The sequence below is a fragment of the Scylla paramamosain genome, chromosome 27 (genome assembly GCF_035594125.1).
Source record: "Scylla paramamosain isolate STU-SP2022 chromosome 27, ASM3559412v1, whole genome shotgun sequence".
Classification (NCBI taxonomy): Eukaryota; Metazoa; Arthropoda; class Malacostraca; order Decapoda; family Portunidae; genus Scylla; species Scylla paramamosain.
Window position 1 is genome coordinate 16,863,652 of NC_087177.1, and position 14,694 is coordinate 16,878,345.

The 14,694-nt window shown below is 44.3% G+C and overlaps 2 protein-coding genes across 5 annotated transcripts in view; both read left to right on the plus strand.

The window, feature by feature from the left end:
- Positions 1-14,694, plus strand: part of LOC135114293 (LIM domain kinase 1-like) — a 267,522-nt gene that overhangs the window by 116,458 nt on the left and 136,370 nt on the right. For all 4 annotated transcript variants that reach the window (XM_064030183.1, XM_064030184.1, XM_064030185.1 and 1 more), the window contains one exon: positions 2,943-3,078. In XM_064030183.1, coding sequence (XP_063886253.1) covers positions 2,943-3,078 — 136 coding nt within the window. The remainder of the gene's footprint in view (positions 1-2,942; positions 3,079-14,694) is intronic.
- Positions 9,844-10,695, plus strand: LOC135114389 (uncharacterized; the record flags this gene model as incomplete). Its single annotated transcript, XM_064030292.1, has 1 exon — positions 9,844-10,695. A coding segment is annotated over one exon (843 nt), but the record flags the coding sequence as incomplete, so codon positions are not given.

Here is a 14,694-nt window from a genome sequence, read left to right on the forward strand (position 1 = left end):
TATGAGTGGAACACCCCGCCAGACATGTGAAGCATGCTCCATACATGGAGAGATAAGGCCCTTGTACAGAGTTAGTAGTTGTTGGGGTGAGGAAAACTGGCAGAGACGTCTTAGAACACCTAACTTTATAGGAGCTGTTTTAGCTAAAGATAAGATGTGAAGTTTCCAATTTAGATTATAAGTAAAGGACAGACTGAGGATGTTCAGTGCAGAAGAGGGGGACAGTTGAGTGTCATTGAAGAAGAGGGGATAGTTGTCTGGAAGGTTGTGTCAAGTTGATAGATGGAGGAACTGAGTTCTTGAGGCATTGAACAATACCAAGATTGCTCTGCCCCAATCAGAAATTTTTGAAAGATCAGAAGTCAGATGTTCTTTGGCTTCCTTGTGTGAAATGTTTACCTTCTTAAGGGTTGGACGTCTATGAAAAGACATGGAAAAGTGCAGGGTGGTATCATCACCCTGCACCTGCATCATCATAGGAGTGGATAGGACAAGAAATTTGGTTTAGAAGGTCATTGATGAATAATAAGAAAGGAGTGGATGACAGGATAGAACCCTTAGGAAAACCACTGTTAACAGACTTAAGTGAAGAACAGTGACTGTCTACCACAGTAGCAACATAATGGTCTGAAAGGAAACTTGAGATGAAGTTACAGAGAGAAGGATAGAAGCCATAGGAGCTTTGTGCGAGACTCTATGAAAACCTTTTGATATATCCAAGGCAACAGGAAGAGTTTCACCAAAATCTCTAAAAGAGGATGACCAAGACTCAGTAAAGCCAGATCACCAGTAGAGTGGCCTTGACAAAACCCATACTGGCAATCAGATAGAAAGTTGTGAAGTGATAGATATTTAAGAATATTCCTGTTGAGGATAGATTAAAAACTTTAGATCGGCAGGAAATTAAAGCAATAGAACGGTAGTTTGAGGGATTAGAATTGTCACCCTTTTTAGGAACAGGCTGAATGTAGCCAAACTTCCAGCAAGAAAGGTAGGTGTTGACAGACAGAGTTAAAAGAGTTTGATTAGCTAAGGTGCAAGCACAGAGGCATAGTTTTAAAGAACATTAGGAGGGACCCCATCAGGTCCATAAGCCTTCTGAGGGTTAAGGCCAGCGAGGGCATGGTAAACATCATTGTGAAGAATTTTAATAGGTAGCATTAAGTAGTCAGAGAGTGGAGGAGAGAGAGGAACAATCCCTGAATTGTCCTAGTTAGAGTTTTTAGCAAAGGTTTGAGCAAAGACAGCTTTAGAGATAGATGTGATAGCAGTGGTGACATCTGATTGAAATAAAGGAGGGAAAGAAGAAGAAGCAAAGTTATTGGAGATATTTTTGGGCAGATGCTGGAAGTCACGAGGGGAGTTGGATCTTGAAAGATTTTGACACTTTCTTTTAATGAGGGAGTTTTTGGCTAGTTGGAGAACAGACTTGGCATGATTCCGGGCAGAAATATAAAGTGTATGAGATTCTGGTGATGGAAGGCTTAAGTACCTTTTGTGGGCCACCTCTCTATCATGTATAGCACAAGAACAGGCTATGTTAAACCAAGGTTTGAAAGGTTTAGGTCAAGAAAAAGAGTGAGGGATGTACGCGTCCATGCCTCCATAACCTCTGTTATGTGCTCGGCACACAGAGATATGGAAGCAGTAGTCATTACAAGGAAAATCAGCAAAATACTCCTTCAGGTCCCCCCAACTAGTAGAGGCAAAATGCCAGAGGCACCTCCACTTAGGGGGGATCCTGAGGAGGGATTGGAGCAATAGGACAAGATACAGATATGAGATTATGATCAAAGGAGCCCAACAGAGAAGACAGGGTGACAGCATAAGCAGAAGGATTAGAGGTCAGGAAAAGGTCAAGAATGTTGGGTGTATCTCCAAGATAAGAGCAGTGTTCAACTATCTGGATAAAGGGAAGATTAGGAATTTAATTGTGACGATGAGAAGACCTCATTTGGAATATGCGGCAATGATATGGTCTCCCAGCACTAAAAGGGACGTAAAGAAAATTAGAGAGAATACAATGAGCAGCGACAAATTTGCTTCCAACCCTATCAGACTTATCATATGAAGAGAAACTAAAGAAATTAAACCTGCCCACCTTGGAAGAAAGAAGAGAGAGAGAGAGAGAGAGAGAGAGAGAGAGAGAGAGAGAGAGAGAGAGAGGTGACTTGATTGCCTTATGTTGGATTTTGTCTTGCTCTGAAAAATTGGATCAGAGTGATTTTGTGGTGAGAGACTTTAGAAGCACAAGAGGGCATGAGAAGAAGGTGAAGAAGGGTTTGTGTAGAAGGAATATTAAGAACAATTTCCCATAAAGGACTGTAGGAATCTGGAATGAACTGCAAAAAAAAGTAGTAAATGTGATAACTATATGTGACTTTAAGGAAAAACTGGATAAGAGTAGATATCAAGACAAGACAGCATGAGCTTAGACTACTACTCCTGTAAACCACAATTAGGTACACACACACACACACACACACACACACACACACACACACACACACACACACACACACACACACACTACAATTTTTTTTCCATAACTTTATGATGAAAGATAATAAAGTTTTTCTTCCACAAAACATCCTTGTAAAATAGGGGTGCATCTTATGCAGAGGTGCATCTAATACGCTGCCAAATACGGTAAATACTTATCAACTGCAGAAACCTGCGATATACTGAGAAGTTCGCAATATAAATTTACATACATTAACCAGAAAAATCTGCAATGTACTGAGGGCATGATAGGTGAACCCACTGTAGTCGAGGGATTACTGTATACTGTCTTAATTGATTTTTAGATTTTCTAGTCTTCAGGTCTTTTGATGGTGATGGTGATGGTTATGGTTTTAATGATATATTGAGAGAAAAACTCACGTATCATCAGCTTTGACTGCTTGCTTTTAATATTTAACTTTTTTTTTTTTTTTCACCAGTGAATGTTCTCGTGAATCTGGCTACTATGACCTCAGTAGAACTAAGTCATTCCGCATTGAGCCAAAGAATCATCGTATCTTCCGTGCATCTGATCTAACTCAAGGAGAGCTGCTTGGGAAAGGCTTCTTTGGGCAAGTAAGTTTTTGATTATATATTTCAGTATTTACATAATTTAAATTGAGAAGTATCAGCTTGACAATTTTCTTTGTATTTGGAGAGATTGTTGATCTTCCAAAGCAAGATCAATAGGTAAGTGTGGCCATGAACACACCTCCCACACACTGGGAGAATTAGACAGGTCTAGATTTTCAATTTCTGCTTGAATACTAATATAGGTATTTTGTGATAAAAATGGGCAGACAAGCTTTTTTGGGACATTGCAAGATGCTTAATAAATAGTAATAAAAAAAAAAAACTTCCTGAGTTTTAGAAGCTTAACGGTGAAATATGGAAAGAGAAAATGGTCCTATTTTTTTTTACTTAACCCTTACACGCACCAGTAAGTTTCATAAGTTTCCTTTCCAGTACCTCTTCTATTGGCTGGCATTTTTTTCCTCTCCACATGCCTTGCAAAACTTAGATTTAGAAGCAGTTTTCTTTTCTTTAAACTCATAAAGTAGGCACATATTATATATCACTAGATTCACAAGGAAATTCTCTTTATGTTGATCACATTAAAAAATTGCAAAAAAATAATTTCATAAATTTTTTCCCTCAAAAATAAATGCAAAACAAGAAAAATGCTCAACCTCATAGCTCAGAATTTTTTCCTGTAAACCATCTGAATGCTACACATCACCTAAAACAATCTTTTTATGAGGTTTACAGTGGTACTATGGTCATTGTGATATGTCAATTAGATCTCAAGAAAATAGCAAAAAAAATGAAATCAGCATTCATCTAGCATATGTTCTGACAGCCAGAGTCACATTCCCAGACATAACTCTACTCTGTCTTAGTGGCTTATGACAGATGCTTCCACAGCCAAGATGGCTGCTTCACAACATCTGCTCACAAATTATTTATCCAGAAATGATGTATTGAATGAACTTAGTGACACAGAATTCATCAAAAGATACTGTTTAGACGGTGCAGGTATTTTCTTTTTCACCAATCTAGTGAGGGAAGCCTTACAAGAGGGACACAGAAAGGGGCAACCCCACTTACTGCCAAAATGAAGGTGATCATAACACTTAGACATTTTGCTGCTGAGAAAAGTTGCTGGAAAAATGCAATTGTGCATCAGTGGTGGCGTTGGGGGTCATCGAGAGAGCCACAGGTGGCTCAGGATAACTCCTGAGCTCTGGAAACTGTTTGTTTACATTGAGGCTTTTTAACGGGATCATATTTACCTTATTTCAAAGACTGAATTACTGTCTTACATTCTGTGTCTCTTCTCCAAATATATAAAAACAAAGTAAATATTTATAGAAGCTATAAATTAGATATAAATGGCAACTTTTGCTATGTCTTTTAATATTTGAAATCAAGTAACTTTGTTCTAGAACCAAATTATGGTACTGCAACCAAAGCAATAATGAGTTCAAAATTTTTTTAGAAAACCAATTAGTCCAAAAAGGGAGGCGTTCAGTAACCGAGGTTCCACTGTATATATATATATATATATATATATATATATATATATATATATATATATATATATATATATATATATATATATATATATATATATATATATATATATAAAGAGTCCTCAAATTATGGTGGAGTGTCATTCCTATGTCATCTTGTAAACTGATGTAGGTCAAAACCAACCATAATGAAGCAAAAAGTTCTCAGAAAAAAACTACACAAAGGAGAGAGTGAATGATGAGTAGTAATATAAGTGGTGCACAGCCAAGACTTAAATAACATTTCCTTCCTTGGTCTGTCATCGCATGACGATGTATTGCTCTGCCATCCTTACCAACCATTTTTATTTTTTATTTATTTATTTATTTTTTTTATGCATCACGAATGGAATTAAAGGTTGGGGACCTGTAAACTGATTCAGCCAAAGAAAGCAATAATGGAAGGTACCCAAAACCAAATAAATAAAAAAAAATAAAAATGTAATACATTTTTTTTTTTTGCTTTTTATATTTAATTTAGGAAAAAAAATATTGTGTTTGGTTAGTAAGTGTGTGGTGTAGTGTAAAAAATAAGAGATGAGTATATATATATATATATATATATATATATATATATATATATATATATATATATATATATATATATATATATATATATATATATATATATATATATATATCATACTTTTTATGGGGAATTTAGATAAGTGCTTGTGTTGGTAGTGAGGTGTGATAGGGAGGTATTGGGTACCTGGAAGGAATGGAAATGGAGAAAGTTTGATAGAACTTTGCAGAGTGAGAGCTAGCAATTGCAAACACATTGTTCAATACAAAAGTGATTCATAAGTTTGGTTGGTAGAGGCAAGAATGTGTAGGGGTGGTAGACAAAGCACTAATGAAGGAAGATTGGCAAGTTTTTGAAAGTGAGAATGTTGAAAGAAGTAGGGAGAGGTATGTCAGACCAGTTGCTGGTTGAGGATATGCTGAGGGTCAGTTTGAGGTGGAGTATAGTGAGGCACAGAAGATAGAAGAGGAATGTTTTGAAAGTGAGGGTGCTGGACAAGAGAGAAAAAGCAGTAGAGTTTCAGGAATAAGGATTGAATATGGATTGGTTGAATAAGGATTGGACTGAAGTGAGAGAACAGGAGGTGAATGATGTGGTAGAGTGAAGTAATTTTAAGAAAGCTGTTGTGGAGAGTACTGAGATTTGTGGTATGAAATGAATGGGAGGTGCATTGAGAAATGGAAGTGAATGGTGGCTGTATTGGAACAAAGGAAGGCATTTGAGGTATGGTTACAAAAGAAGGATTGAATGTCATATGAGAGGTACAAGGAAGGCAAGAGACAAGCAAAAAGAGCTTTACATGATGCTAAAGGGAAGGCAGATGAAAGGTGGGGAAAGAAGTTAACAAAGAATGGTCATGCGAATTAAGAAAATGTTCTGGAAAGAGATGAAGAAAATTAAGAAAAGGACCATCTGAGTGAGGAACAGGTGAAAGCAGAGGAAGACAGGATATTAGTTAGGCAGGATGAGATGGAAAGGAAGTGGGTAGAGTATTTTGTGAAAATGCTGAATGTGTAGTAGGAGAGAGATTCTGAGATTGGGACATTTGAGAGAGGTATTAGTTATTGTACTGCAGGAGTCAACCACAAGGGTGCCAGTGCTGTATGTGTACAGTGGTGGGTAGGTGCACGCTGTGTGCCATCATTGTATATTTCCAGCAGGCAATTTAAAAAAATTGCTGTGACCATATTTTGATTGGGAAGCTTTTCATGTTTTATCAGGACACTCTTTCTTACCTTTACCCTTCCCCTCACTAACCATCACCCCCCAACCAAGCCTGTATGCCTGCTGAGGGTACAGATCATATTCCTGACCTGACTGTAGTACAGGGATGATGTCTCACTGAGGAAAGTGTATAAAAAATATGTGAAATGTGTAGTAAATAGTGTTATATAAAATTAACAAAACCTCAATAGCATAATTGTTTTATTATATAAGAAATAATTATAAAAGAAGTAACACCAAACACATACCGTATGTAGTGGTGCATTAGGTGCATGTTTTCCTTGGAAAAAAAAAAAAAAGCAATAATTACTATGCTTCTAATATGGCTGTAGTACAAATGCCTAGGCCTGTAAGCATATGCCATCACTGGGGGAAGCAGGTTCTCACCACTGACAAATCTCCAGGAGGAAGATGAGGAGGTAGGTACTCTGTCCCAGAAACTTCTTGGCACTCCAGCACCCAGCATGACCTGGCACAAACAGTCCTGACAATTGTGGCCCAGCCGGCAGCCTGGACACTTACCTCCTCCAGGCAACCCAAGTCCAACTGACTAAGAGTCAGAGCTGCAGCACTCCACCACCATTACTGAGGTACACTGGCCACAGGACAGCCTGTCGGATCAAGAGGGCCCCAGGTTGTCTGGCCGTGCCACCCACACCACCCACACCAACAACCATCCCATGCCTCCATGTCAGGACTCACTCCACAACATCATCAACACCACCCCCTCACCCACCAAGGACTCTTTTCTCATCCACCTCTTCACTTCCTGTGGAAGGGCTGTGAGCTGTACCAGCAGGGCTTGCCCTTGCTGGAAATACTCACGGCACTCTGGCTCATGCTCTCTGTGCTCCTGTCCACCTTTCTCCAATAATGGCCCACACTTTTATGATATGGAATGACAGGTCCCTCTTCTGGAAGTCTCAAGAGTCCCAAGAACACCTTAAGGAGACACTCCTTACTGTCATCAGGTTGTGTGAGATGTGGCTCACACTATACCTCACTCTACACTTACCTGGCTACCATGTTATGAGGCAGGACTGCCACCAGGGTTGTGGTGGGGGAGTCCTCCTTGTCATCCAGGAAACACTGGTGCATTCACCCTTCTGCCTTCCACTATGACTGGGTGGGCACCTAGAGATTGTTGCTGCCTGGGTCCACCTTCTGAGTGGCAGGCTCATAGTAGCAGTATGCTACAACCCAAGTGGGGCATCATACCAGGAACTGGGGCATTATTTTCCCTCCTTACCTTCCTCAGTACTCATAATGGGAAACTTCAACACACACCATCAAAGCTGGGACCCACTCCTTTCTCCACATCAAAGGAACCAGGCAGGGAATGCACTTTTCAGGCAGTGGTGAATTCCCTCCCCACCTGTTCCTCCTCAGTACACCAGGACTTGCCACCAGGTATGACCCCCACACTAGTGCTCCCTCTGTTGTAGATCTCTTCTTTGGCAGCCTGCTTTTCTCCACCTCCACCTTCACCACCAGTCTATACATGGGGAGTGACCACTTTCTTCTGCTGGCCTACTTTCCTCTGGTCACCCTCACACCCCACCGAGGATGCCTGACTAGGTGATACATCAAACCCTCTGGATGGCCTAGATACCAGGCTGCTCTAAGCCTTACTACTAGACCTCTCCAATCTACCCCTGGAGGAGGATGTGGTGTCCCTTTCCTAGACCCTGAAGACCACTGGCAAAACAGCTTTCTGCCTCACCACTCATTGCAGCCCCTGTTGGGTTGGTAAGCTGTGGTGGAGTGATGAGTGTGCCCAGGCAGTGCAGGATTGCCAAAGAGCCTGGAACAGATGGCACAGGAACCCTACCCTACAGGCTGGCACAACATACTGTTGCCTGGATGCCATCTGTGCTAGGGTCATCCTCCAGGCTAAAAGGAAGGCATGGGGTTCCCATGGTTCTTCTCTTTCCTTCTCCTCCTCCAGCCAAAGAACATGGGACTTCATCCACTCCATGGAAGGGATGTGGACATGCCCTCCCATCCCCCTCCAAGGTCCATGTAGACAGCCACTTGACCTCCAGAGAGTGGAAGTTCTGGCCAGTCACTACCACCTAAAAATTGGTTGTTTTCCTACCCTCCAAGCTCCTCCAGGCCTCACTCCAATCATCACCACTGCAGTCACCCTCTCTGGGGCATAAGAACTGACACAGCCCTTCACTCAACAGGAACTGACCACAGCACTGGGATCATTTAAACTTTGTAAATCTCCAGGACCTGACCTCATTCCATTTGAGTTCCTCAGCCACATCCCACACTCTCCTACAGCTCTGCAACACCAGCTGGTCACATGGAAACTTCTCTACCTGCTGGAAGTCCTCCACTTTTAACTCCATCCCCAAGCCCAGCAAGGACCCCACACTCCTTGGTTCGTACCAGCCCATCGCCCTCATCTTCTGTGTAGGGAAGTTCATGGAGCATCTGGTGGCCACCTGCTTCTTCTGGTGGCTGGAGGAACACTGCCTCTTAAGGGAGGAGCAGCGCAGCTTCTGTCCCCATAGAAATATCTTGGACATGCTGAGTCAAATGGAATACCAAATCTTTGACACTTACTGCCAACATCAAGTCATGACGGCCCTCTGGAAGGGGCATTTGACTCAGCACCTCATGAAGGCATTCTTTATAAGCTGGCAGGAATGAGCATTCAGGGATCCACTCTCACTTGGCTTTGTGACTTCCTTATGAGCTGTTCCTTTCAGGTGGCTGTGGGTGCCTCCATCTCCACTCCACATCTTGTACTAAGAGGTGTCCCACAAGACTCCATCTTAAGCCCCTTGGTCTTCCATGTCCTCCTCTCTTACTTCTCCCTGCTTACCCACTCACACTTCCTCATCTATGCTGATGATATTACGATTGTCAGCAAGTCACCAACATTGGCAGAGGCACAGGGGTGCCTCCAAGAGGCAGCGACAATCCTGGATGACTGGGTAACCAGCTGGGGACTTATGGTGAATGCTCAGAAGAGTGCTACTGTGTGTTCCACCTTCAGATCTTCACCAGCACCATCCTGTCCCCTACACCACTGAGACTGTCCCCTACACCACCACACAGACCCTCCTGGGGCTTTGTCTGGATGGCTCCCAATTGTCCTGGTCCAGGCATGTGACTACCTCTGCACTTCCTACATCAAGAGGCTAAGTGTGATGAAAAGGATTGCAGGTGTATGGTGGGGAGCAAGCTGTGACCTCCTCCTTTAGTACTACATTGCCACCATCAGTGCCAGACTGGTGTATGGCAGTTCCATATAAGGCTCAGCAGCACCATCCATCCTAGCCAAACTAGACATTATTCATAATGTTGCCCTGAGGATTTCGTTGGGGGCTATGAAATCCTCACTTCTCATCTCCATCCATGTAGAGGCTGGCATACTGCTCCCCCTCTAACTAACCACAGAAGACAGGTGCTGTGCCAACACCACCACATCAGGAGAATGCCATTCTCCCACCCACTTTCTGCCTCTACACCAACTCAGGAGTGGATGAACAAGCATCTCACTGACACCCTGGAGCCAGGCAGCCACTTTTGGTGAGGGACCTGCTGGCCCATAACATCATAGGTCTATCTCTACCTGTCCTTCAGCCCACCAGACCACAGTTGCCTATACTGAACATCTCCCATAGTCTCACTACAAGTCCCTGGCCTTCAATCCAAGTCCACACTCTCCTCATTGGCAGCATCCCTTTTCCTGCAGATGGACAGGACACACTATCATCACCATCAGAAATTATTTACCAATGGCTCCCACTTCCCATCACCCCCAGCCACATCAGCAGTCATCCTCACCCTGCCACCTCCACCTGCAGGACATGGAGGCTCCCACTGGAGATGAATGTAGTGACAGTGGAGCTGTATGCCATCCAGCAGGCCCCATTACACCACACCTTCCACTGCAGAGGCAAGGCAGTGGTCTACACTGACTCCCTCTCATCCCTCCATCTTCTACTCTCCCAACATCCAACCATGTTGATGACCCTCCTCTACTGCATACAACAAGCCCTTCTCCATCTTGCCGCCCACTCAGGTGTTTGCAGTGATGAGGTCGCTGATGCCACAGCCAAGATGGCCCTCTCTGCCATAAACATTATACCACTGCCTTTCCCCCTTGCCACCGTCAAGCACCTCATCTCACACATCTGCCACTTGGCCTGGGACTATACACTTGATGATGTCCTGCACATCACTTCCATGGGGCAGTACTGGACAGACTCTTTCCGGCAGCCTTGGATATGGCAATGGTCCTGCATCTTAAATGTCACCATTGCCCATCTCCACTTGGGCCACACAACACTCACTGATCACTTGCACTGTCCGTGTCTGTCCCCTGACCCCTTCTGCCCATAGTGCAGGACTGTCCTTGAGACCATCGAACACTTCCTGCTCCACTGCCCACATTTCCACTCTCTCTACACTGCACTGTGCTCCCAACTCTCTGCCCTGAGCATCACAACACTTGACTTGCCCACCCTCCTGGTGGCCTCAGGCGTCCACCCTCCATGGCAACCTGTTGTCCTCTACCTCACATGCGTCTTCCTGAGGTAGACTGGCCAGTTGTCCAGGCCTCATAAGGATCATGAGATCTTTGCAGCCCTAACAAGAACAAGAACACCCTGTTCTGGTTTTTACTGGTTCAGGCCTTGCTGTAGTTGCCTGGGCGTGGAAATTGAGATGTAAGTTGCATCAGGCTTCCTTTGAGGATCCTGACCCATGCTTGGATCCTCAGTGGGACCTCCTATCGGGCTGCCCCCTTGTGGAGTCCCGGATCCTGGCCTACCTCTCCTCTAGTCTCTCTTACCCCCCACCACCACTAAGACACCTTTTTTTTCACACTTCTTCAGTTTTTTATTTCAGTCTTTCCCCTTTAGGCAGCATGTCAACCTGGCATCCCTCATAACTCTTTCTGGGGTTCTTGGAGGAAGATGGGGCTAACAGTCCCAGCAGGGATGTTTGTGGTGGGGCATCATTGGCTTCCCTACGTGACCGGTTGCCGTCAACAGACTACTGCCTCGGGTCCTGCAGTGTCTGGTCTCCTTCTCCCTATACGCCCTACCATCATTATTGCTGCATTCTCACTTGCTTCCCTTCAGGAGCCTCAGCCTGTCTCTTCTGCTGCCTGGGTCTTGTCTCTGGCATCCCCTCCCTCTGGCACTGTGGTTCCCAAGTATGTGAGGCTTCCTCCTGCTCAAGTGGTGACTGTGCCTTTACTCCTGGAGACTTTAAGCCAAATCTTTGTTCCTTTCTTTTCTCACTGCAGCAAATGCTCCCACTCACCTTCACTTCTGCCCATGCCCTCTTGTTGGCGTTGGTCTTCTTCACATCTCTCAGATGCTGGCCCTGCATTCACAGAGGTGGTTATGCAGGCCCCACTCCCAGTCTCAGCTTCTCCTCTGCCTGGCAATATCTCTTCTCTCCTACCATCATCCTCCCCAGGTTCTTCTCTCAGCCCAGCAGGGGAGGATTGGATGAAGGTCCTGCCACACTGGGTTGTTACCCTGGGAGTGGTGGTTTTCATGCTTGACAGCATCTCTCCTGGGCTTCAGACTGCTGTGATTTTGTGGAAGGAGTGCAGCTTCGGGAGGTGTCTAACCCTTCTGGTGGGTCATCTTTTGTTTCCAGGAGGTTCTCTACCCTAACCCCTGCCCCTCACTCCCCTCAGGTGCCTCCCCACAATGTTTCTAGGATGGCTGCTGAGTTGGCACTCTTCTTCCCTCTTCTTCAGGTTCTCGTGATGGTTGTTCAGGTCCTCAGGTTTCAGCCAGGAGTTTCTTCTTACTTAGAGACTCACCAGGTCTCATCACACCGGTCTGCTCATCCTACCCCTGGTCCACTGTAGCCCTCTTAGTCACTTCCCCAGCCTAGCAGAAACTAGTGCTCCTGACTTTCACAGGCTTAGATTCCTATCAAGATGAGAGGAGGCATGGCCTCGAGGTTCCTTGGCAGCCAAGGTTGTCCACAGGGACGTCTCTTGACTTTGGGTAGCTGGCCGCCATCCTCCCCTCTGCTACCCTGTTTGTCCTTTATCCTGCTCTAGGGTGATTTGACATCCTCTCTTCGAGTTGTGGGACCATAATGTTGTGAAGGAGACATTCAACTCCACATTCCTGTCCCACACCATTTTGGTTCCCAAAAAGGACTTTGACAAGCTTCAGCTTGTCATTAACCTGAGCAAGCAGAATCAAAGTATCCAGACTCATCGCTTCCAGATGCTCTTGCTTCAGCAAGTTCCACTGGCATTGTCTCCAGACGCATGGATGGTCTCCCTTGACCTGGAGAGTGTTTACTGTCATGTGCCCATCCATCCTCGGTTCTGCAAGTTCCTGATGGTTCAAGTCACACCCATGTCCTTCAGTTCAAGGTTGTGTCCTTTGGTCTCAACATCTCACCCAGGGTCTTCATGAAGCTCACCAAAGTTGTGTTTGCATGTCTTCACTGTTGAGGGTGTGTCAGCCCTCATGTATCTTGACATCTGGCTGATCCATGCTCCTTCAGAGTCCTGAGCATAGCAAGATCTGGACATTGTCCTCCTCACCTACCAGGAAATGGGATTCCTGGTCAACTTTTCCAAGTTCCATCTTTCTCCTTCCCAATCCATTACTTGGCTTGGCATTTAGTGGAACACCAGGCCCCTGACTCTGGGATTGTCTGTGCACAACCAGATCCATCTACTGCAGAAGCTTCACTGCATGTTGGGGTCTCATTCTTTCACCAGGCAATTGTGGGACAGGTTGTGGGACAGCCTCTTAGGTTCACTCAGTTTTGCAGCATAAGTAGTAGCTCTAGGGCAGCTGAGGTTCAGGAGACTTTCCCTGGAAGGAAACTGCTGGTTTCCCATTGCCTGGCACAATCAAGTTTGAAAATTTTCCAGATCTCTACTCCTGCTCTTCCATTGCTGGGCTCTACTGAGTCATTTATCCTCAGTTGCTACCTGAGTCTCTCCACTACCCATGCTAATCATCACTGCCAATGCTTCAGATTCAGGCTGGGGCCTCCAGTCTTCCAGTGGTCTTCAAGCTTATGGCCTGTGGTCCCCTTTTTAGTCCTGACTTCATATCAATGTCAGGGAGCTATTAGTGCCCCTCCTTTTTTTTCCACAAGTTTCCAGGGACACATGCATGAGATTCCAGCTGGACAACCATGTTACAGTACACTGCATCTCTCACCAAGGCTCTTTTCATTCCCTCCCATTTCATTCCATCTCAGATCTTTTTTCCTTGGTCGAGTCCCAGAACCTGTCTGTTCACCAGGTATATTCCAAGTTTGGATAGTGTTTGGGCTGATGTGTTGTCATGTCAGTCAGGGACTTTAGTGGTGTGGGAGTTGAGAGAAACCATGTTCTAAGACCTAGTGCACCTTTTCAGCAGTCCTCAGTCCTGTTAGCTTCCACTTCCATCCAGTGCAGTGATCTTGACATCAGACTCCATGCATGCTTTATGATAGTAATAGCCCTCTTAGTTTTCCTCCTTGGGCACCCTGACTGTTTTTTAGATTTAGGCGTATCTTTATTTCCTTCCTCTCTGAACCACCGTAACTAACGCTTGATTGTTGCCCTAGATAGTGCTAAATGAATGACGTGCATCCTTGAGGCTCACTGTTTGTGTGATAGTCTCAGATGAATACTCCATTGTTTTAGCCATATTAACAAACAGAATGAATTATTACAAGATGTTATTGTGCAATAATATGCCAGAATGCGGAACAAGTCACAGCAGGTCACTGCTTTCCAATGCACTACAAGACACACTGAGGGGCAACTATGAGTCAGTGGTGTGAAGCTGAGGGATGCTGTGGTGTCATGGCAGGGGCCGATGCTTTTGGCTGGAATGGTTCACTCTCAAGAGGACCATGCTTTTTTCACCATAAGTATCAGACCCCCTAGCCAGGGGCTTCAGTACCTATGACGAGTTCTGTAAATGCTATCTTTATTTTTGCCAACAAGTGATATATCTTCCTTACTTTGCTACTTATATGGTCTGCTGGTGATAGCCTGCTGTTTATTATTATACCTAAGTCTTTTTCCTTTTCAGATCCTTGAAATGCCTTGTTATCGGATTCATAGATCCAATCCAGTGTCTTTGTACTTCTGCAAAATCTTGTCACATGACATTTATCATCATTAAAATCCATTTCCCATTTCTTATTCCATTCATAAAGTCCTTTGTGGTCTTTCTGTAACTCTTTGCAAGAGCTTTCATAATCTATTTTCTTTTGCAACTTTGCTTCATCAACAAATATGTTCATGTAAGTCTCTGTTCCAGTACTAGTGTCTATATTATTGACATATATCCAGAACATGATTTGGGATAACACTGATCCTTGTGTGTGTGTGTGTGTGTGTGTGTGTGTCTGCATGGT